At 36.8% G+C, this 26,173-nt stretch overlaps 1 protein-coding gene across 1 annotated transcript in view; it reads right to left on the minus strand.

The window, feature by feature from the left end:
• Positions 1-17,914: 17,914 nt before the first annotated feature.
• Positions 17,915-26,173, minus strand: part of LOC127431648 (NXPE family member 3-like) — a 29,858-nt gene continuing 21,599 nt past the window's right edge. Inside the window, exon 8 of the mRNA XM_051682177.1 lies at positions 17,915-18,112. Coding sequence (XP_051538137.1) covers positions 17,915-18,112 — 198 coding nt within the window. The remainder of the gene's footprint in view (positions 18,113-26,173) is intronic.

The raw sequence follows: 26,173 nt of genomic DNA on the forward strand, positions 1-26,173 counted from the left end.
GTCGATGGGGCCTGACTTACAGTTGCTGTTCCAGTTCACCCCAAAAGTGATCAGTGGGGTTCAGGTCTGGGCTTTGTGCAGGCCATTCAATTTCTTCCACGCCAGACACAGTAAACCATTTCTTTATGGACCTCACAGAGGCATTGTCATGCTGGAACAGAAAAAGACTATCCCCAAACAGTTGCCACAAATTTGGAAGCACACAAAGCCCAAGCCATTACATAAAGGAACATCAAGATTTTTCTTTACTGGATTTAATGGAGTAACCAAATTCGTTAATTAAAAGGGGGTGTCCACAAACTTTTGGCCATATATATATATATATATATAAATTCAGTTCTGGATTGCTGATGAATCGTTGCATAAACAAAAAAAAAAACAAAACAAAAAAAACAAGTTCATCAAGGGGCACATAACTGCATTGTTATCTTTTTGATTCAGCAGATGTGGTACGGTATGACTTTGTAAAGCAGGTGTGTCTATCTGCGTCTATAGACCTTTACCATTGTGACGTGGCTTTCAAAATTGAAGAGAAGGTTGAATACAACCACTTGCAATGGGTGTAATATTTCCAAACTCACTTGACATTATCTTTGCTGAAAGGGTGATGTCAGTTGTATACATACATAATGTGTTCAGTATATATGTTTTTGCCAGGCTGATCATACTGTGAATTTGGGGACAAGCGGACAAAAGTTCTGCTACTGAAATCGATCTGTGCTTACCGAAATTTGAAAAACTGGCACCAATGTTGCATGCTGTCATTAGCTAAAATCTCCTGACAAATGACACATAAAGGTTGTGGTGCATCAACTGATCCTGTCCATGTAAATCCTAACTGAAATACTGCTCATTGTAACGTCGTCTTTAGGGTCTGACCTCTGAAATGGAAGGATTCGAATTTGGTGGTCTCAGAAACTGCTCTATTGTAATTACACACTAATACGTCACGTCTGCTTTCTGCTTTATTGGTGGGCTTGACAAATATAAGATAATCTTCACAAAGATTCTTGATAAATACTCAATACATACACACACACACACACACATATATATATATATATATATATATATAAGTTCAACACATGTGCAGCTTATAAATGACTTATGCAGGTAAATAAATATTCCAACCAAAAGAGTATTTAAACACTTATTAGCTTACATGAAAACACATAAAAAAGTACCATGACATTACCATGTTTTTTGGACATGTACCATTACCTGGATGCACTATGGTAATACAGTGGTATATGAACATGGTAATCATATAACGAAGTACCATTGCATTAACATTGTATTCTTTGAAGTACTTTAAAGCACCATGCAAATACAGAATGGTACATAAATATGGTCGTAGTGTTTCAAAGTACCATGGTATTACCAACTGATACCATCAGAAATCACATTGTTATTGCCCAGATGTGCTCACACACAAGGAATTTGGCCTCTTATTTACAGCTTCCAGTATATACAGAGATACACTTAGACACAGAATTACATGATAAGATGAATAGTATACTGTATGTATGCAGTTTTTTACAGGAATGTGCAAATGTAATTATGTTTAAATAGGTATGGGTTTGAAGAGGTAGTAGTATAAATATGAAAAATGTAAAAATATTGATTTTACATGTTGAACAGATGGGTTTGTATAGGTAGCATGTTTAAATATGAATTTACATTTTTTTTTATGTGCACATACGTATTGCACCATACTGTATACTTGTATTCTGTATTGCACTAAACTGTAATATACCATGGCTTTGATAAACATTATTTGAATAAGTCTTTTAGATGCTTTGTCTATGACGGTATGCTCCAAGCATCTGTGGTTGAAAAAAATATTAAGTAGCTAAAAAGCTACTTTTGCCGTGTAGCTTGTAGTGTAACTTGCTACTTTCTCTGAAGTGTAGCTTTTAACTTAGCTTAACACATTTTTCTGTAGAGTAGTTGGTAGCTTTGCTAGCTACATTTTTTGAGTAGCTAGCTCAGCACTGATTGACAGTGTTGTGTGATGGACCGACTGAAATATTATTGTTAATTCATTGTTCCCCCATTTGAAACTGGCGTGCACAAGATGTCTTTGTTTACATAAGTGCATCGAGAACGCACCTGGCACTGCTACATTCTTTGTGCCGTTAGCGTTGCGGTGCATGCCCAATGTTTACACAAGGCAGAGGTGAAGAAATTGCACACATTGGTTCTTGCGTGTATTGTCACTATTTTTGCTGAATGTGTGAAAGTGATTTGAGTACAGGTCAGTGTTCTGCACCAATGCCCCACCCCCTACAGGGTGCGCCCCACACTTTGAGAACCACTGTTCGAAGCTTTAAAACGACACCAATTTTCCACTTAAGCGGAAGTTATTTATTAATTTGACGAATTTTTCCAGTATGGAGCATCAAATTATGACATATTTATTTATTATTACTTGAGCGACTCAAAAGCAAGCATACAGTATATCCATTATTTATTTTCTCTCTCCATGGCAGGCAACATGTATAATAAATTATATGTGTACCTAATTACTACATACTTTGATGAAATCATGTTTATTGAACTTTTTCAGTATAAGAAACAGGATAAAAGCCGGATAAACAAGTTAAGAGTCATTTAAAAACCCACCCCCTTCTCTGAGAAAAAAATAAATAAAATTAAATAAAATAAAAAAAAAGACAGAAGGATTAATAAAGTACTTCAAATGACTTCACATGGTCCGTCCACACAGAGGCTGTAGTGAAGAAGGCGCACCAGCGGCTCTTCTTCCTGAGGCGACTGAGAAAGTTTGGGATGAGTCACAACATCCTCATATTGTTCTACATGTGCACTGTGACTTGCTGCATCACTGTCTGGTACGGGGAACAGTACTGCTCCAAACCGCAAAGCGCTGCAGAGGGTAGTACGAACAACCCAGCACATCATTGGAGGTGAGCTTCCCTCCCTCCAGGACATCTATACCAGGCGATGTGTAAGGAAAGCACGGAGGATCCAGCCATCCAAGCCACGGACTGCTCTTACTGATATAATCTTGCAGACGGTACTGCAGCATCAGAGCCTGCACCAGCAGGCTGCAGGACAGCTTTTCCCCTCAGGCCATCAGAGTGCTGAACTGCTAACAACACCATACCCTAGGACCTTAACATTAAATTTGCTGGATTTCACTGGACTCAGTATGTATATACAGTATATATCACGTCTATTATTATTAATATATACCCCTTCACGCACGTCTGAGAATTAATGGCAACACAACAGTATATGCCACACATCATTGTTATGTACTGTAAACTATGTATACTGTACTTAATTCAATTCAGTGCAATTGCCTCTAACTGTTCAGTTTGTATATTGTGTAATGTGTATTGTGTAACATGCAAACTGTGCAAACATCTGTGTATTGGTATTCTGTATAGTGTTATATTGTTACCCTGTATATTGCTAATTGTCATTCTGTTATTCTGTACACTGTTACATTGTTATTGTGTACACTGTAATATTGTTATTCTGTACATTGTTATTCTGTTGAGTGTACTTATACTTATTGCATTTACATGTATGACTGCAAAGTCTGGACCATGCACATAAGCTTTTCACACATAATTTCACTTGTGTAGCAATAAAAGTGAGTTGAGATTTGAGTTGAGTATGTTGGATCAATGACATTATCATCACTGAAGTAATGTGCATAAAATCACATTACATTTAACACTAACACCATGATATAGTGTATCTAATATGTTGCATAAAACATACACACACACACACACACACACACACACATATATACAGTTGTGCTTAAATGTTTGCATACCTTTGGAGAATTGGTAATATATGTACCATTTTTAAAGAAAACATGAGTGAGCAGGCAAAACACATTTCTTTTATTTCTAATGGGATTCATATTCAACTGTAGGTTATAACATAATGGCACAATCATAAAACAAAACATGGCAACAAAGAAAAAAATGAAATTACCCCTGTTCAAAAGTCTGCATACCCTTAGTTCTTAATACTGTGTATTGTCCCCTTTAGCATCAATGACAGTGTGCAGTATTTTGTAATACTTGTCTATGAGGCCCCAAATTCTTGCAGGATGTATAGCTGCCCATTCGTCTTGGCAAAATGCCTCCAGGTCATGCAAAGTCTTTGGTCATCTTGCATGAACCGCACGTTTGAGATCTCCCCAGAGTGGCTCGATGATATTAAGGTCAGGAGACTGTGATGGCCACTCCAGAACCTTCACTTTTTTTCTGCTGTAACCACTGGAGGGTCAACTTGGCCTTGTGCTTAGGGTCATTGTCATGCTGGAAAGTCCAAGAGCGTCCCATGCACAGCTTTCGTGCAGAAGAATGCAAATTGTCTGCCAATATTTTCTGATAACATGCTGCATTCATCTTGCCATCATTTGGTCTCATCACTCCAAATTACAGTGTGCCAGAAGCTGTGAGGCATGTCACCGGGCTTTTTTATGGCATTGGTGCAGTAAAGGCTTCTTTCTGGCAACTCGACCATGCAGCTCATATTTGTTCAAGTATTGTCGTATTGTGCTCCTTGAAACAACCACACCGTCTTTTTCCAGAGCAGCCTGTATTTCTCCTGAGGTTACCTGTGGGTTTTTCTTTGTATCCCGAACAATTCTTCTGGCAGTTGTGGCTGAAATCTTTCTTGGTCTACCTGAACTTGGCTTGGTATCAAGAGATCCCCGAATTTTCCACTTCTTAATAAGTGATTGAATAATACTGACTGGCATTTTCAAGGCTTTGGATAACTTTTTATATCCTTTTCCATCTTTATAAAGTTCCATTACCTTGTTATGCAGGTCTTTTGACAGTTCTTTTCTGCTCCCCATGGCTCAGTATCTAGCCTGCTCAGTGCATCCACGTGAGAGCTAACAAACTCATTGACTATTTATACACAGACACTAATTGCAATTTAAAAAGCCACAGGTGTGGGAAATTAAATTTTAATTGCCATTTAAACCTGCATGTGTCACCTTGTGTGTCTGTAACAAGGCCAAACATTCAAGGGTATGTAAACCTTTGATCAGGGCCATTTGGGTGATTTCTGTTATCATTATGATTTAAAAAGGAGCCAAACAACTATGTGATAATAAATGGCTTCATATGATCACTTTCATTAAATATTTTCAAAATCAATGCCAAAATTTCACAATTTCTGCCAGGGTATGCAAACTTTTGAGCACAACTGTACAAAACAAGCCCAGCTGGAAATGTTGATAGAAATCAAGTATATTTCAATGCTAATTCATCCAGTAATGAAACATGTGAAGTATTTGAGTGTCATTGAATCATTCAAACAGATTTTTTTGTTTTTTAATAATTCATTCAAATCAACATTTTTAAATAGACTGCAGCAAATAGTATTTTGTCAGAACCTCTAGTAAATTACATGTTATTTTCTTTAGTTACCATTCAGAATTGTGGGAGAATCATGATCTTCATTTGAAACAAAAACATTGTGATTCTCAGTTTATCCAAAATCTAGTCAGTATATTCAGTAGGTTGCTTCAGAGGCATAAGGTATTGTAAGTATTACATACAACAATGCAACAATAATAAAACAATGCATTGACATAAAAAAGGAAATTTACTTTTGATACTTAAGTACTTTTAAAACCAAGTACTTCTGTACTTTTACATAAGTAAAAATCTGTCTTTACAACTTTCACTTGTAATGGAGTAATATTTGACCAGTAGTATCTGTACTTTCACTCAAGTAATGGAGTTGTGTACTTTGTCCACCTCTGCTGAGTATTTGTGTCTATGCCAGTTTTGTATGCCACAAGACAAATTACGAAATTAGCCTTGTAAGTACAGGGAAAATACATTGTTGTTTGTCTGGTAATCTTGACTTTGTGGTTGTCAATTCCCCAAGGCGTCACTTGCTTGCATGTTACATAGAGTTTTAAAGAAAACTTGACAAAGGTGTATCACAACACAAAGGTATATCATGACTGCTCTTGTTGCAATCTTATTTATTTAGTTATGTATTTACTGGCACCCCTCCAACACTGCAAATTAATCATTATTTTCCTTCTTTTTTTTGTAACCAAATTTTTAGTGGTTAGGAAAGGTTCACAACCACTATTGCTCATATTTTGGGAAATGTGCTACTCTTCTTCTTCTAAGTGATCAAAAATATCATATATATATTTGTAATTATAAAACACCTGACATTAAAACTTTTTACCAGGCCTGCATCATTTCTTTTAGGTAATTTTCAAATGCCTTTTACGTATCGATTTACATCATAACAATACAAATTATTGCATGTGTAGAACTATGATAATCTAAACAAATATTAATGTAAACATAAACCATTTCAATATTTTATGTGTGAACAAATTGGTAATTAAGTTACTTTCTAAAATGTTTCATATAAAGTTTTGCTTTTCTACTCGACAAATTCAAAATAATGTCTATATTATCTTTACATGTCTTTCAGCTGTTACAGAAACGCAAACTGATGTACATATGAACATAATTCATGTTTTAAATGTGTTCTACATAAATAATATTATGTAGAAATATGTTTTACTTTAAAGAAATTAACTTATTTGAAAGTCGGTAACTGCAATCTTATTACAATAATGTTTTTTTTTATTATTATTTTATTTATTGTTTTACTAAAAGGCAATTCGATTACAGTAACTAACAACTTTTCTTTTTTTTTTTTTTATCAAATTACACCCAACACTAGGCATGGCACCATTGGGTATGTTTTGAATATTTTGATAGAAATTCAGTTCTGGATTGCTGATGAAACGTTGAACAAAACAAAACAAAAACAACAAGTTCATCAAGGGGCACATAACTGCCTTGTTATCTTTTTGATTCAGCAGATATGGTACAGTATGACTTTGTAAAGCAGGTGTGTCTATTTGCGTCTATAGACCTTTACCATTGTGACGTGGCTTTCAAAATTGAAGAGAAGGTTGAATACAACCACTTGCAATGGATGTAATATTTCCAAACTCACTTGACATTATCTTTGCTGAAAGGGTGATGTCAGTTGTATACATACATAATGTGTTCAGTATATATGTTTTTGCCAGGCTGATCATACTGTGAATTTGGGGACAAGCGGACAAAAGTTCTGCTACTGAAATCGATCTGTGCTTACCGAAATTTGAAAAACTGGCACCAATGTTGCATGCTGTCATCAGCTAAAATCTCCTGACAAATGACACATAAAGGTTGTGGTGCATCAACTGATCCTGTCCATGTAAATCCTAACTGAAATACTGCTCATTGTAACGTCGTCTTTAGGGTCTGACCTCTGAAATGGAAGGATTCGAATTTGGTGGTCTCAGAAACTGCTCTATTGTAATTACACACTAATACGTCACGTCTGCTTTCTGCTTTATTGGTGGGCTTGACAAATATCAGAGAATCTTCACAAAGATTCTTGATATATATATATATATATATATATATATATATTGCCTGTTATTTTCAGAACGTTTAAATAATGTTTTAAATATAATATAATAGTTAAACTAAATACACACACACACATATATATACAGGTGCATCTCAATAAATTAGAATGTCGTGGAAAAGTTCATTTATTTCAGTAATTCAACTCAAATTGTGAAACTCGTGTATTAAATAAATTCAGTGCACACAGACTGAAGTAGTTTAAGTCTTTGGTTCTTTTAATTGTGATGATTTTGGCTCACATTTAACAAAAACCCACCAATTCACTATCTCAAAAAATTAGAATATATCATAAGACCAATAAAAAAAACATTTTTAGTGAATTGTTGGCCTTCTGGAAAGTATGTTCATTTACTGTATATGTACTCAATACTTGGTAGGGGCTCCTTTTGCTTTAATTACTGCCTCAATTCGGTGTGGCATCGAGGTGATCAGTTTGTGGCACTGCTGAGGTGGTATGGAAGCCCAGGTTTCTTTGACAGTGACCTTCAGCTCATCTGCATTTTTTGGTCTCTTGTTGTCTTTGGCAATGAATGTTTGTGGCTTACCCTCCTTGTGAAGGGTGTCAATGATTGTCTTCTGGACAACTGTCAGATCAGCAGTCTTCCCCATGATTGTGTAGCCTAGTGAACCAAACTGAGAGACCATTTTGAAGGCTCAGGAAACCTTTGCAGGTGTTTTGAGTTGATTAGCTGATTGGCATGTCACCATATTCTAATTTTTTGAGATAGTGAATTGGTGGGTTTTTGTTAAATGTGAGCCAAAATCATCACAATTAAAAGAACCAAAGACTTAAACTACTTCAGTCTGTGTGCACTGAATTTATTTAATACACGAGTTTCACAATTTAAGTTGTATTACTGAAATAAATGAACTTTTCCACGACATTCTAATTTATTGAGATGCACCTGTATATATATATATATATATATATATATATATATATATATATATATATATATATATATATATATACATATATATATACACACACATATACACTATATGGCCAAAAGTTTGTGGACACCATATGTGCTTGATGAACATTTCAAAACCTTAGGCATCAATTTCCCCCTTTGCTGTAATAACAGCTTCCACTCTTTTGGGAAGGCTTTCCACTATACTGTATGTAGTAACATGGCTGCAGGGATTTGCTCTCATTCAGACACAAGGCTATCAGTGAGGTCAGGAACTGATGTTGGTCGATGGGGCCTGACTTACAGTTGCTGTTCCAGTTCACCCCAAAAAGTGATCAGTGGGGTTCAGGTCTGGGCTTTGTGCAGGCCATTCAATTTCTTCCACGCCAGACACAGTAAACCATTTCTTTATGGACCTCACTTTGTTCACAGAGGCGTTGTCATGCTGGAACAGAAAAAGACTATCCCCAAACAGTTGCCACAAATTTGGAAGCACACAAAGCCCAAGCCATTACATAAAGGAACATTAAGATTTTTCTTTACTAGATTTGATGAAGTAACCAAATTTGTTAATTAGAAGGGGGTGTCCACAAACTTTTGGCCATATGGTGTATTAATAATTCCCGTTTCTGCTGGTCAGAGTGGATTGTGAGGAAGGTTAATACACTCGGTGACCTGTATGAGAATGGAGTGTTGAGATCCTTTAAAAATTTGGTTCAACATTTTGGGATTCCCAGATCTCAGTTCTTTATGTATTTACAGCTGTGCCACCTGCTCTGTACTGAGTAGCATGCACCCCACTAAAGCGGCAGACACTCTGGGAGTGGTGATTACTGCTTTTGGGAAAGGTCATGAATCATCAGTGTATTAGTCCCTGCTAATTCAGAGTCTGGGCGATGGAGCTTTAAATTCTGTCAAGAGATTATGGGAGAAATATTTAAACTTGGTATTGGAAGATGGAGTGTGGGCTAGGATTCTAAAAAACGGCAAGTCTGCATCTAGAGATGCAAGGGTTCGCCTTATGCATTTCAAGATTTTACATTGATTCTATTGGACCCCCTCTAGATTGTATAGGCTTTGTCTTAAAGACACAGAAGATGGAGACACAACCCTTGTTTTTTGGTGGTGTATTAAGATCAAATAATTTTGGCTGAGGGTTCAGTGTTTTATGTGTGACGTACTGGGTACTCAAATTTCATTGTGCCCCGGACTATTTTAGGTCATCAATATAGGGAATAAACACATAAAAAATGGTGTCCTAACCAGTGTTATGATCGCCAGACAAGTGATTTAAGGGGTTGGAAGTCGGCTGGAGCACCCCCATTTCAGGAGTGGTGCTCGTAGATGGGGAGGGTGGAGGCATTCGAAGAAGGGTCATATAGAAGACTGGGGAATTTGGATTGTTTGTTGGGAAACGGGGCAGATACTTGGTGTTCTTGGAGGGTTCTCGGAGTGGAACATTGGAGAGAGAGGAGTGGTTGTTAATGTGTGTGATTATTGTATATAGATTTGTTTTTATTTTTTTGTGTGTGTGTGTGTATGTGCTCATGTGTGACCACAGGGGTGTTTGTTGAGGGCCGGGGTGGGGTTGAGGAGGGGCGGTAGTGGGAGTTAAATGTTGATTCTGTGTATATATGTTTTGCTTTTCTGTGTTCGTTGTATGAATCAATAAAAATGTTAATCATAAAAAAGAATTGGGTGTGATTGGTATTTTGGTTCTCTTTCAGGCACTATGGGTATTGATGAGTTGTAGAATCCATTTTAGAAGATTTCCTCCCCCCATCCCTAAACAAGCTCTTCAAAATAATAATTAATTTGTCATTTCAAAGTCTGACATGGGAATAAGTTATGAGGGTATGGGAATCAGTCCTGATGAGTGGGAAAGTCTACAGGAAGCTCTGAATTGGCTTATTCCAGATGAAGAAATTAGCGATGGGTCATTCATGAACGATTCGTTCATTTTGAACAAATCTTTTATGTGACTCAGAAGAACGAGTAGTCTCAGAGAGTGATTCATTCATTTTGTGTTGGCCATGCATGTGCATTGCGCAACCTCCGTTCATCTGTTAAGTGAAAACCGCATAGGCGCTGTACAGGAAACTGAAATGATTAGTTCACCTCTCCACTCTTTTGGACCGAGTCGTTCGTTCTTTGTCACGTGAAAGCCGTAGACACTATGCACTGCTCACACAGGAAACAGAAATGATTAGTTCACCTCTCGAGTCATCTGGTCCGAGTCGTTCGTTCTTTTGTCACGCATATACGCTATGCACATACGGCTGTCACGTGACAAAAGAACGATCGACTCGGACAAGAAAATTCCAGAGGTGAACTAATCATTTCTGTTTCTCATAATTTGTCATTGGGTGCTTTATCAATTTTTCCTTATTGGGACTATAATCAAAGGTTGCGTAAGTAGATGTGTTGGTGGGATTTGGCTATTGAAAATATAACATTATAATTTAATTCTGCTTAAATGAACGAAATGACTTGAATAAAGATTTGTTCATTTTGCTGAACAAGACTCAAAGATTCAAGTCAGTAAAATGATTCGATCTTCCCATCACTAGAAGAAATCATTCAGCTGAATCTGTACACAAGTCCAGTTCACTCAACATTCTCTACTGTGGGACTCAATGAAAGTTATAAAGTGGGAGAAATGATTAATGTTACTATCATAGCCAAAGACCACAGCAACAACCTGAAAGCATTTGGAGGGGATTTTTTCCAAGCAAAGCTGTACAATTCAAAGTTAAAGGTATGTTTAAGAATTTAGGTGACCATACAATATACTGAAAAAGAATGTACAGACATTTTTTACATAATGCTATTTTTATACATTATATCATCTACCTACATCAGTGTCTGCCTCAGACTGCACACCCACTGACCACCCGCAGTCACTGTGTGCTATAGCATATGTGTGCTATGTAAGGGATTATATGCAGTCATCTGATTATTGCAAAATAAACCCCGAAATATGGATTTACATTATTCTGTGCGTCCTTGTTTAATGGGACACGTTCCTTTTATACGCATGGAAAATGTGGTTCAGGATATGGATGTAGGCTCTGTTAAATTACAGAGAATGTAAGTTTTATTAATCATTTTCATATACTGACACAAATAATGGTTAGTATTAACAGTGATTGTATTGGCACGCACTTCACTTCTACCGGTCAACAATGATTTTGAAAAATGTAATTCATTTATTGAAACACAAAAAAATTAAACCAAAAATGTGGTCAAAAATCATACCAAATCCAAACATTTTACTCTCTCCATATTCCACTGGCCCCTATTGTAGTGACTTAAACATAAAAATTAAAATTAAAATAATAGTTGAAATAATAAACCATGACAATCTAGAAAATGTAACACAAATCTCATATTTTTTGTTTAAACAAATGGCTTCAACAGTGATCGTCAAGGACATTATTTGATGTTCTGTACTTTCAGAATTTAGACATGAACTTTATTACCACCTGCTGGTGAAATCTCCAAACTGCAAATCCAGGAATTGAAGAGGTGGTATTGAAACATCTTAGCGCAACGAACAAATTCTTAGGAAAATAGCAAATTGTGCTTTGAGCCACTTCATTTACATACAATACACCCACAGTTTGCGTGCACTCCCACCCACGTCCATTGTCACGAAAATTGCACTGAAAATTAGCGCTATTATGAAAATTGGATAAGATGTTGCACATGGTCGTAGCATGGTCCCAACACATATTTATATACATAGATAAGATAAAGATAAATCATCAAAGAAATAAAAATAATGATATTAATTCATGGGTCAGGAAAGTTCTCTTCATATAAGAAAGGATATACACTTTTTATTATTAATAATTCAAAAAGCATTTATTGCTAAAACTGTAAAGGATGTGGTAAGGGGTCATCTGAATACATTGCTTTCATCTTCAATATTGTATTACTGACCAGTAGTGCCGCTCCCTATATGCATATTACCCATACGGAGGCACCATCTTACCCTAGGGGGGCACCAGAAACTATGCCAGCTGGCGTTCCTCGCACATATGAACCACATATCACCAGAAACTCCACCAGGTGGGGTTCCTTGCACATACGAACCACGTAACCTGACCCACCCCTGCAAACAAAATCTCCCCTTTTTCTCACAATCCGATGTTGGCAGGTAAGCATATGCAGAGGTTGCATTAACCAAATTCTCTGTCATTTGCCTATTTATTAAAACTTTGACAGATCATTCCAAATGCTGTCCATCATTTTGACAGATATCTAAGATGAAAACCATTTAAACCAAATTCATCAGGGGGGTTGTACTTGCTTTATTTTGATTATTGGGGACATACCCCTGGCTGTGTGTCTGTGTCTCTCTCTGTCTTTCACATAAAGGTAATTTTCCTATTAAAATTGTGGTTTAAATTTAGGGTTTTGGTAAGGATTTAGACTTTAAGATTAGGTTTAGGGTTTGGGTGGGTTTAGGACCCCTGGTCCTGGGGAGCCATAGTTCTTTTTGTAGAACTATGGCTGCATGTTTTGTATGGCTTCCTTATCTGACAAACCCAGTTCAGCTCATGAAGCACCTGTGGGGGATTCACTTAAATAGCTGCCAGTTGAAATTCCAAATCCAGCACAAATTAAGCCCTGGTTCAAACCCAAGAAAGGGTGGTCCACCTTGAACATTTTACCAGCCGAGTGCCTCCCTTTTGGGTTGATTCGGCGTCCCCCTTTGTATGCTGGCCTTATGTGTTGCATATGCCCGAAAACACAATTTTTGCATCACTGGGTAAATGGATCTATATAATGACAAATAATAAATAATAAAATAAAATAAAATAACATAACATTAGCAAGAGTGAAAACACATATTAGGCTATTTTATAATGTGGCTGTTCCTTACCATACGTTAGGTCAGCCTACATTACAGCCATATCCTACAGTAAACAGTTTAGGAGCTTATGGGATGGGTCAGATACCATTTTGGGAATGTCACCTTTGTCTTCAGTGTCACTTTCCACCTCACTTCATTGCACTTTACCACATTCTACCACCATTTCAAACAGTTCCACATACACCACCAATACCTGTGTTTGGGTATTAAAAAAAAAGATAGAGATTGAGGTTGAATTTTCTTAATGAATGAACTGTTATGTCAGGAGCCATTTTTATTTTGTTGGGGAGCGTGTTATGTACAAATGTATGGTCACATTTTTGTTTAAAAAGGAGTGTTTATTTTGTATGAAAAATAATGTATTTTACTGAGCTATTTTTATGTAGTCTATGTAAATGCTGTTTTCAATGAGTCAGTACTACTGCAGCCACAAGGGTGCGCTGCTTTCGGATGTTAGTGGCACGCAAACATTCAGCCCTCAGATGCAATCAATCCATGCCTGAGGAAAGCCACAAATTTGTATCTTGTCTTCTTTTCTCCTGATTTCTCATGCAACAATTAATCTGTCACTCAGTTCCTATGACTGGGACCTGTAACATGTATGTGTATGTGTGTGTGTGTGTGTATGAGAGAGAGAGAGAGAGAGAGAGAGAGAGAGAGAGAGAGAGAGAGAGACATCATACATTGTAGAGAGCAAATAGAAGTAAAACCACAGTAAATTTTACCCAGATCAAACCTTTCTCTCAACTTCCCGACCTTCACCGTAACCAAATCACTGTGAGGAAATGAACTTTAGTATTCATCTTTATTATTATAAGCAGGGACCAACAGAAATTTGTTCTGTTCCGTTTCCGGTGTTCCGCAGCCTAGTTTCCAATTGGTAACTGGTTGGAACAAAATAAAAGAACAGTTAATAACATTCTGCAGGGTCTGTATGTAGTAACTACACTGTATGAAGTAATAATATATACAGTAGTTGCCAAACAGGTCTTAAGCATGTTACAGAAGGCTACATCCACAACGTGCAATTAGGAAAAGAAATGTGTGATGCAGCAGTTTCCTTCAGGATCAAAGCTCATGCTTATTATGTTCAACTAAAATGAGTAAGAGTAAAGAGAAAATCCACACCGTTGTTACACCCCATGCCACTACATCAACACTAGTGGATACATTTTGTCTTCAATTTCTCTGTTTCCACCAGACTATTTGAATGCAAATAGTCACGCTGTGTGGCAGGTGCTATTTACACCTAATGCAAATTGTCACTCCGTTAAATTTAAGCAGAGAAATGTACCTTTGCGTTATCTATCTCTGCATTATAAAGTGCCTTTATTCATGGTGACTCTGCTGAGAATGCACTCACTCTCTCACTCACAGCATTCTATGAGATAGGAACATCGTAAAGCTTAATAAAATGAAAACGGATGTTCTAGGTTTAAATGGTTTTCATCTTTTTTATTTTTCAATATGACGGACAGCATTTGGTATTATCTGTCTTTTTTTACTTTGGCAAATGACATCAGTTGATATCAGTTAATGCAACCTCTGCTTATTACATGTGGTGCAAATAAAAAAAATGTGTGCTTTGGCAGCTATTCTGGGGGCTTACCTTCTGTAGCTGTTATAACACAAATCCTTAAAGAGGTCATGACATACTCTTTTTTTATATATATATATACTGTATATATAGTTTTATTGTCTTCCCTGAGGTCCACTTATAGTTTTAGTATGTTTTTTTTTTATTTATTTTTTTTGCACCAAAGCAGTCATAATTTATCCAACCTTTCTCTGGCCCTCTGTCTGAAATGCTTGGTTTTAAGCTGTCTGGCCCTTTAAGGGCTCACTGTTGTGATTGGCCAACATTGTGCAGCCCTTCCAATGGACACTTTTCACAGATCTGTTATGACAGGTTTCTGCCATCTTTAACAACATAAATGTAGCAAACTTTTTTATATTTCCAATTTTAAAAATATTTAGTGTACATTTATAATATTGTACTTTGTATTATATTACCCTGGAATAAGTTTTAAAAATCAGTTACAATAGTTACAATTTGGCCTGTTTTGGCTTCTTTCTGCTGTTATTCAGTGCTGTGTATTTTTATCTTCTTTTGCAAAGCTGTGAAAGCATAATCAATGATTTTACTGTTGGAGCAAATGGGTAAGCAAAAATTGTATTTGCTGTGGTCCCCCATTCACCACCATTCAAGTTTAGCCAACTATGACGACTTCCGCTTTCACAGACATGTGAAAAGGGTCCATACAGCCACATTTGAAACGCAATCCAAAGAAAAATATAGCTGCAAGCAGTGATGACGGGCCCAAGCACAACTGGTCCATTGGCTTTCGGAAAACAATGCAAGGTGGACACATGCATTTGGCATTTGACATTATTCTAAACAATTTTGAAGCAATTGGGTAAATATAAGAGGACTATTTTAAAGTCTGTTGTAAGAGCCACACTTCCTGCTGCCAGGAGGTGGCACTATGGCTGTGACCCAAAATAGTCAAATCCATGTGATTAGCCCACAAGACTAAACATACATCTCAATTTTAATCTAAATCACATATTGAACACAGAAAATATGTGACACTTCCTCTTTCCCATTGTTCGCCATTCATTTAATGCCTCGCCATGGCAACACCGTTCAATATATCAAAATCTGTTCACAATTTAGCATCTTCAGTGTCTTGGCATAATGTTGTCTAAATGTGGTGACAGTCTCATGAATCACCTAGGAGGAGTATTTAAATGTTTAGAGACTGCAATATTCAAAAAATCCAAAATGGCCAACTTCCTATTGGGCAGACCTAATGACTATAATTATGAAAGTTTTCCGGCTTGATCAAAACTATACAGTACTGTGCAAAAGTGTTTCACAAAAACATGTGTCTTAAGATGGTTATTTATATTTTCAGCTTTAGTGTGTCAATAGAAAATATAAATTTTAGACTCCCAAACATTCCTTTTGCAGATATAATAGAACAGAAAAGAAGAACAGGGAACCCTGCAACAGATGGCATGACCCCAACAGAGCCCCCCACTGAACATAGAGTTAGTCTGGGATTACATGAAGAGATGGAAGAACTGGAGACAGCTTAAATAGACAGAAGAACTGTGGCGAATTCTCCAAGATGCTTGGAACATCCTATCTGGCAACAACCAAGAAAAACTGTGTCCAGGTGTACCTATGATAATTGGTGCTGTTTTGAAAGCAAAGGTGGTCACACCAAATATTGATTTAGCTTGTTTTATGTTTACTGCATCTTGTATGACGTTAACTGATATATGAAAACTATTTATGGCATTATTTTTGAAGACATCCACACTATGCAACTGTTTTCACAAGTGCCTAAAACTTTTGCACAGTACTGTATATTATCTGTATTTATTGTGTCGCCATGACAACACCGTTCGATATATCAGAAATCTGTTCACAATTTAGCATCTTCAATGTCTTGGCATAATGTTGTCTAAATGTGGTGAAAGTCTCATGAATCCCCTAGGAGGAGTATTTAAAAGTTCAAAGACAGCAATATTGAAAAAATCCAAAATGGCCGACTTCCTGTTGGGTGGACCTAATGATTATAATTATGAAAGATCTATGGCTTTATGAGAACTATATATGTACCAATTTTGGTGACTGTAGGTGAGGTAAATGAGGGTGCTACAGAGGCCGTCTTTCACGCCCATTTTAAACCTTTTAACTGTCACTGGCCAACAGGTGGGCCGTTTGAGTGTGGTTAAATTTTTTTTAATATAAAACATTTCATCAGTGTTCACATACTTGGTATCAAATTACATTTAAATACTCAACTTTCATCTTCTACAGTCTATTTTGCAATTAGAACATTACAGTGAAAACATATTTTAAATTGTTAAATGAGTGACTTATATGTTTCTACACCCACTGTATCCTTCTCAAAGGACATAGGCCTACATACCTAAAGTAAACCCTGGAACCCATGCATGGACAAGCCATAGAAATAAACAATCTTCATAAAGTCATGTAAAAATCATGTAAATTTCATGGTTCATATTTCTCTAGTTATGCTCAGCTCTGTAATATTGCATGACTAGGGAAAGTCAAGTGGGAACCCTTATGGTTAAAAACATACCCTTAAAGTTACCCTGTTTTTGGAACAGAAAATACTTGCTTTAATTTCTTGAATACAGTCCTGCTTTTATTTTATCTTTAATTTCATTAATGTTTTGATCTTTGAACAAAACTGTATTGTTCTTACGGGTGTTACAAGACTATATGAAATATCACTAAAACTATGGATGAACAAACATAACTGTTTGCAAAAATGTGAATTGAAATAACCCAAGACAAACAAGTAAAAACAAAAACATTTATAACACATAAGACTAATGACAATCTTTTTAGAGATGTCAGAGTGACAGAAACAAAGATATAACATTTCATTGTTAAACAGAGTAAACATGTTTTATAAGTCACGGTGTTAAGTTTTGTAAATAAAGAAGATAAATATGATCATTAAAAAAGTGATGATAGAGATTTACTTCAAATGCGCTTTGAGATTATACAGTAAATTACACCAATTCTCTCAGATCAAGTCTCCTAATTTTAATTTGCATCATACTGTTTGAATCAAGTTATTAACACACATTATAATATTGTGTCTGGTGTTTCAGGTAGGGCAGATATATGAGAGTAACATGTCGACCTCATTAGCAATGAAAACAGGACCTGGGTGAATGTTTTCACGTAGATAGTGACAGGAAGTCATCTGCCAGACATCTAAGTAGATCACTCCATTAATATCTCTGAACATCTCTCTCATCACTGTGTTAAACTGCAGTGCATACCAATCACTTTGAAAAATGTCCTGTAACAACACAGAGCAGAAAGAGTCACAGCATGAATGAGCATCAATATTACAATAATTTTCACTGAAACAGAAAATTCTGTCATTATTTACTCACCCTAAATGTTGTTCTAAACCTGTATGCTGTTATTTTTTTATCCATGGAACACAAATTTAAGAAAAAAAAAAAAAAATCTGAATATGATTTTCAAGCAACCTAATTTTAGTCTGTTCCTCACACAGAGATATTGTATGGATTAAGAAGACTTGGAATATAGCTCACAGTAGGGATATGCCCGAAGCTGAATACCATATCCGGAAAGGCATGAAAAATGACTTCAAAATGAATTCTACAAAATAATAGAACAAATATTCGTTAGACTGATTATCTAACAACAAGCATAGGGATAGAGCGATATTTAAATTAAATATATCTAAAATGACAACACAGTAGTGAGTCTGTTAAGCCAATATGACAAAAGTGTAAACTTAATTAACATATAAATGTGCATGTGTGAATTAAAATTTAAGTCGGATAGCAGCATTGCAGTCTCTGTTTATTGTGTGTAGCTCAGAATTATATATATATATATATATATTACGGATTATCCAACAAGCATAAAGATAAAGCAATATTTTAAACAAACATCTACAGTAAATTTCAGTCATGACAACTCTCTGAAAGATTTAGCATGTTAATGTGGGTATGACATATTGATAGGATATTGGTCTTGACTGACTAGATTTGCTAAGCTGCTGCTGCAGAGCAAGTACAAAGACTTACTACTGCTAGAACATAAACAGACATACTGAGTTAAGCATGTTGACATGCTACTGCTGCTGTACAATTAGACAAAACACAAGACATGCTGCATCTAGCATGTGTTACATGCTGCTGTACAATTAGACAAAACACAAGACATGCTGCATCTAGCATGTATGACATGCTGCTGCACAATTAGACATAAACATAGTACCCCAACAAAACAAGGAAGCTGCACGAACACATAACACAAAATTCAAAACAGGACCTGTAGGTCTCCAGAGTGAGGAAACGTGCAGGTAGAATCACTCTGGACCCCACACAACCTGCCCACTCCTTTTTTGAACTGTTTCTCTCTGGCCGGCACTACAGAGCACTCAGCGCCAGGACATCCAGGCACCAGTTTTTACTGCCTTCAGGACTCCCATAGTGCAATAATGTATAAATATGTCATGTACATATGTAAATTCACTCAGATTTAATTCAATAAATACATAACCCTACCTTGCACGTGTACATGTGCCATTCTAAGTTATATGTCCTATTTTTTTTTTCTGTATGTCTATTTATACTCTTACCTTACTTTATATTCTGTGTCTCACTGCAATGTTCTGTTTGCACTTGTTTCTCCTATCACCAAAAAATAAAATAAAAAAATAATAATAATTCCTTGTGTACGTGAGCACACTTGGCAAAAAAGCTCATTCTGATTCTGATTATCCACACACACCTGTGCATCCTTTGTAACTGCCCCCAAAATATCCACATCACTCACTGGCCTACTCTGTGTACAATCAAACAAACTACTTCAATAAACATTATACTAACTACATACCAACAATATATGTTCCACATTCTCTAAAACACCTCAGCCATCACACATCCCATTTTCATGTTTGCACATAATTGCCAAAGTTGATTTCAAGCATCTTTGACCCAATCTTAATCTAGTTAATAAAACCTCATCCCTTCTATTCCCACCCATGTACTGTTCCCTCACCACTGAGTGCATAGTATTTTAAAGCCACATACTTCTGCTGCTTCTGTCCAATCTTACCTGCCATTTATTTCTTAACCTTTCCCTTATTATGGATTTTACCTCATTTTTAGTTGTCTAGTGCTTTTTACATGTTTTATTTTTTGGCTAATCTATTAGCCACCTCTTTCCCTAGCATGCCAATATGTGCAGGCACCCAATAAAAATATACACCGAATCTCTGTAATCTGTGTAATGGTGAGTATACTTCCATTAATAGATCATCCCTATCTGATCTAGATGACAACATAGTCTTTAAAGTAGAAGAAGAATCAAAACAAATTACCACCTTATCTGGCTTAACCTGTTCAACCCATTGTAAACCTATAATTAATACAGTTAGTTCTTCAGTATAAACAGACAGGTCCATATATCATTTTAAACAAATGACACACATTCCTATGCCACCATTCTGATTGACTCTTTTTTTTTGGAACCATCTGTAAATATCTGCAGGAATGAATAAAATCTCTCACTTAAAAGTGCACTCCATTACTACACACTTCTTCCATATTTTGTCGAGCTTCTAAAAAGCTCAGGGCCCGTATTCACAAAGATCTTTATCTACCACTAGGAGTTCTCCAAAGAGTTCGTAGCTATGAGTTTTTGTTTAAAACCTATTCACAAAACTGCGAAGAGCAAGTTTTACTTAGGAAATCTTAAAATAAGATTAAGGCGGAGTTGACCTCTTTGCAATGGATGACACCATGTTTTATTAGCACGCTCTTTTACAGTTTTTCTCAGTCGCTTTGGTACATTTCTCGAATCATCCTTAGCATTTGCAAAGCAGTAAGTGCATTTCTCGAAACAATTAGTGCAAACAGCACCACACAATGTATTACATGCAAAAGCCTGTAGCATGCTCAAAATCCTTAGTTCATCTCTCAAAAGTAAATATTTATGCCAATGAACATATCAGTGCCATCAGAATGACAAGTCCTTGTGTCATTGTTCACAAACAAGATAGTCAAAATGCTTAGCCATGTTGTCAGTACAACAGTGTGCTTTGTCAGTATTTCCTGATGTAAACTATGGCTACGGTTTTGATGACAATGTTTGAAAATGCACAAGGATGCACTTTTTCTGTATGGCATATATCAATTTCAACAGTACAAATTTACACAACACTGTATGTGAGATATTGATTGCAAGAGGCTGGACAGGATTTACATTTGCGCATTTACTGTTGGTCTGTCAACAAATGACAGTACAATGTCATTGTGATACAGAAAAGACTGTTTTACAGCACAAAGAGGGAAAAAAAAAATTACAATATTAGAAAGGTAAACATAGGAAACACCCCTTAGGCAGAGCTGTACATGCAGCGCTGTATTGGAAATCACAGTGCTGTCTTTCTACACGTCCTGACATTCCGGTCTGTCGGGCCACAGATTCTCATCCCCATCACAATGGAAATCTGCCCTTGCAATGCAGCACGGAAAGAACCTTTTGGAATATCTTATCCACCCTCTGTAGGCGTCTGCTGTGATGTCCTCACATGCTGCATCCATGGCAGCCAGCAGGGTCATCTGAGTATGTGCTTGTGGTTTTACCTCCCTACCATTTCACCACACATCCGTACTCCTCTTCTTCTTCCCAGCTGTTGGCCCTGTTCGTTTCCTTGTTTGTTCTTCCATTGTCAGAAATTGTAACACTGTGTTGTGCTCTGTCTACAGTTGTGCTCAAAAGTTTGCATACCCTTGGAGAATTGGTAATATATGTACCATTTTTAAAGAAAATATGAGTGAGCAGGCAAAACACATTTCTTTTATTTCTTATGGGATTCATATTCAACTGTAGGTTATAACATAATGGAACAATCATAAAACAAAACATGGCAACAAAGAAAAAAATGAAATGACCCCTGTTCAAAAGTCTGCATATGCTTAGTTCTTAATACTGTGTATTGCCCCCTTTAGCATCAATGACAGCGTGCAGTCTTTTGTAATAGTTGTCTATGAGGCCCCATATTCTTGCAGGTGGTATAGCTGCCCATTCATCTTGGCAAAATGCCTCCAGGTCATGCAAAGTCTTTGGTCGTCTTGCATGAACCACACATTTGAGACCTCCCCAGAGTGGCTCGATGATATTAAGGTCAGGAGACTGTGATGGCCACTCCAGAACCTTCACCTTTTTCTGCTGTATCCACTGGAGGGTCAACTTGGCCTTGTGCTTAGGGTCACTGTTGTGCTGGAAAGTCCAAGTGCATCCCATGCGCAGCTTTCGTGCAAAAGAATGCAAATTGTCTGCCAATATTTTCTGATAACATGCTGCATTCATCTTGCCATAAATTTTCACAAGATTCCCCATGCCTTTAGAGCTCACACACCCCCAAAACATCAGTGAGCCACCACCATGCTTCACAGTGGGGATGGTATTCTTTTCACTATAGGCCTTGTTGACACCTCTCCAAACATAGCGCTTATGGTTGTGACCATAAAGCTCTATTTTGGTTTCGTCACTCCAAATTACAGTGTGCCAGAAGCTGTGAGGCATGTCACCGGGCTTTTTTGTGGCATTGGCGCAGTAAAGGCTTCTTTCTGGCAACTCGACCATGCAGCTCATTTTTGTTCAAGTATCGTCGTATTGTGCTCCTTGAAACAACCACACCGTCTTTTTCCAGAGCAGCCTGTATTTCTCCTGAGGTTCCGAATTTTCCACTTCTTAATAAGTGATTGAACAGTACTGACTGGCATTTTCAAGGCTTTGGATATCTTTTTATATCCTTTTCCAACTTTATAAAGTTCCATTACCTTGTTACGCAGGTCTTTTGACAGTTCTTTTCTGCTCCCCATGGCTCAGTATCTAGCCTGCTCAGTGCATCCATGTGAGAGCTAACAAACTCATTGACCATTTATACACAGACACTAATTGCAATTTAAAAAGTCACAGGTGTGGGAAATTAACCTTTAATTGCCATTAAAACATGTGTGTGTCACCTTTTGTGTCTGTAACGAGGCCAAACATTCAAAGGTATGTAAACTTTTGATCAGGGCCATTTGGGTGATTTCTGTTATCATTATGATTTAAAAAGGATCCAAAGAACTATGTGATAATAAATGGCTTCATATGATCACTTTCATTAAATATTTTCAAAATCAATGCCAAAATTTCACAATTTCTGCCAGGGTATGCAAACTTTTGAGCACAACTGTATATATGCTTGCCAACTGAAGGTTCATGAGATGCACCTCTGAGCTATTTTAGGGAATTGGTTGATCTTTGGTTGATCTAACGCTTCACACATTCCCCTTCATTAGTGAAGTACAAGATTCACATGACAGCAATTCATCAATTCAGGACACATTTACAAAAAAAAAAGTCTAATAGAAATGTATAGAAAATAGGCTTGACAGATTAACACAACTGGTTCAACCATTTTGCATTTAATGACTTTTGCAATGAACTAATGCCTAGATGTTTTTGGGGGTAAGACTATTCAACAGAGAACCAGTATAATATATTTATTCAACATTACATAAGCAATTGATAATGTAGGAAACAATTGTACATCATCAATTGCATGAATGTACCAAAACATTGGCAATTTGTTAAAAAGAATGAGAAATTGCTTTTATGATGTGCACAAGTGACTAGATGTTGTGGAGGTTAAACAAGTCATTTTGAGAATTTCAATTGTGATCTGAGAAATGTACCAAAGCGACTGAGAAAAACTGTAAATCGCCCTCAGTGAATGGTAGACAGGGAACTGCTATTTGTCAGCTAAGACAGACTACAATACAGAAGTCAGTCAGTCAGACAGACAGACAGACAGACAGACAGACAGATGATTGCAACACACTCCAAAAAAGCTGGCGCAGTCGAATGTTTACCACTGTGAAACACCACCATTTCAAGTTTGTTAAGTTTAAAAAGTGGAATATCTGCATTAATGGTGCCCTCACAGATGTGAAAGTTACCCATGCCATAGGCACTGACACACCCCTGGCCCATACAGACACTGGCTTTTGGACCTGACTCTGATAACAGCTTGGATGGTCCTTTCACTCTTTGGCACGGAGAACACGACGACTGTGTTTTTCAAAAACGGTTTGAAATGTGGACTCATCGGACCAAAAACACAGTTCTACTGTTCTACTTTCCATCTAAGATGAGACCGAGCCCAGAGAAGTCAGCAGTGCTTCTGGACAGTGTTAATGTAGGGCTTCTGCTTTGCATAATAAATTCTTAACTTGCATCTGTGGATGCAGTGGCGAATGGTGTTGACTAACAAAGGTTTACTAAAGTAATCCCAAACCCATGTTCATGATATCCATTACAGATGAATGATGTTTTTTATGATAGTGATGTCTGAGGGATCAGAGATCACACGCATTCAGAAGTGGTTTTCTTCTTTCCCTTTATGCACAGAGATTTGACCAGATTCCTTGAATCTTTTAACTATATTGTGCACTCTAGAGGGTGAAATGCCCAAAATCCTTCCAATTTGTCTTGGGGAACATTGTTCTCAAAGTGCTGGATTATTTGCTGAAGCATCTGTTGGCAAATTGACAAGTCTTGAATGATCCTTGCTCTTGATGGACTAGGCTGTTTTTGGAGGCTCCTTATATACTATGACACGATTGCCTCACCTGTTTAACATTTCCTGTTTCACATTGCCTTGTTATTTTAACTCATCAAATTGTTATTAGTCTTAAATTGCCCCTGTCTCAACTTTTTTGGAGCATGTTGCAATCATCTGATTTGAAATTACTGTACATAAAAAAAAAAAAAAAAAAAAAACAATTAAATTCACAAGATAAAACATCATATAATGTGTAGTTGTAGTGTTTTCAATTTAGCAAAGGGTGAATATAATTTATAAATCACTCCTTTTTGTTTTTATTAGCATTTTTCATGCTGTCCCAACTTTTTTGGAATTGGGGTTGTACTTTTATCCATAAGATTTTTTTGTGAATATGGGCCCAGATCTACAACAGGCTCCGTAGTCTTCCAAGGTGGAGTACCAGACACAACAGGAGAAAAAAAAAAACATATAAAGGCCATAGTCCTTGACCCATTGTCCACATTTACATCCCAAGCGGTTGCCTCCATTACAATTATATTCCCAACATTCCTCCAGTACTTTGCGGGTTTGATGTTTATCCTTGACAACACACCCAATAAGTCACTGCCAGTTTCTCCCTTCTCAAATCCACTGCCATCTCTCCCATTACTACCCCAATCGCATCAACAGGTGAGGTTTTAATTGCTCCACAACATATTCTTAAAGCTCTAGACTGTATCACATCCAATTTCTTCAAGACTGAATTAGCTGCGATCCAAAAACTATGCACCCATAATCCATACTGGAACGTATTGAAGATTGATAGATAGCTAATAACGAGCTGCGGCTAGCACCCTAAATCAAGCTGGCAAGTGCACACAAACAATTGATATATATATTTTTTTACACTTTGTTTCAATTTTAGTAATATGCCTCTTCCAGTTCAACCTCTGATCAAAACACAAACCAAGGTATTTAAATTCTGATAATCTTTTCAATGGCTGATCATAAAATTCAAGGTTATGTAATCCTTATGCCATTTCTTTGTGAAAATAATATAATTTGTCTTTGGCACTGATAATTTTAAACCCAAGGACCATTTCTTAACTTGTCGGATTGCCTCATGTACCCTTTTAACTACATATTAAATATTTTGACTTCTTTTCATAATGCTCCATCATCTGACTAGAGAGCCAAATTTGGTTGGATTTTTCAAATTGACGGAAGAAGAGTTTGGAGCAATGTCTTACATGGCCAGTTATGTGTACCTTTTAATTATGAACCGATCCAAAATCATGTGTTATTAATAGGGATGTGCATGGTTTTCAAATACCAAAATTACTATTCAGTTGTTCTGCACGTGTTTAGAGGTCTTTAACCCGATCTGCTTCAGACGGTACCCGACAAACCTACAGGTTTTGGGCCAGGTTTGATTAATTTTTTCAAGTAGGATATAGGGCGAGTTACGGGCTGTTCACACGTGCATCGAGGCCATGTAATCACGCACTGGACAGACATCTTTGATTGTTGTGCCACAACTCACTTTTTTCAGCGTACCGCGCAGGACCGTTGCATTTTTTTAGACACTGTTAACTTAAAAAGAATTTCAATATTTTTTAACGCATCTCAAGACACCTGTGTTCTGTTTCACCATTTGTTGCGATGCATCAAGCTTTTTCAGCTCAGGTGTCACAGATCAACATTCTGAAGTTCAGGTTAGAAGGAGGACTTAATGTGTCTGTTACACATGATTCCAGATTGTTTTTCACCTGCCAA

The sequence above is a fragment of the Myxocyprinus asiaticus genome, chromosome 41, assembly GCF_019703515.2.
Source record: "Myxocyprinus asiaticus isolate MX2 ecotype Aquarium Trade chromosome 41, UBuf_Myxa_2, whole genome shotgun sequence".
Taxonomy (NCBI): Eukaryota; Metazoa; Chordata; class Actinopteri; order Cypriniformes; family Catostomidae; genus Myxocyprinus; species Myxocyprinus asiaticus.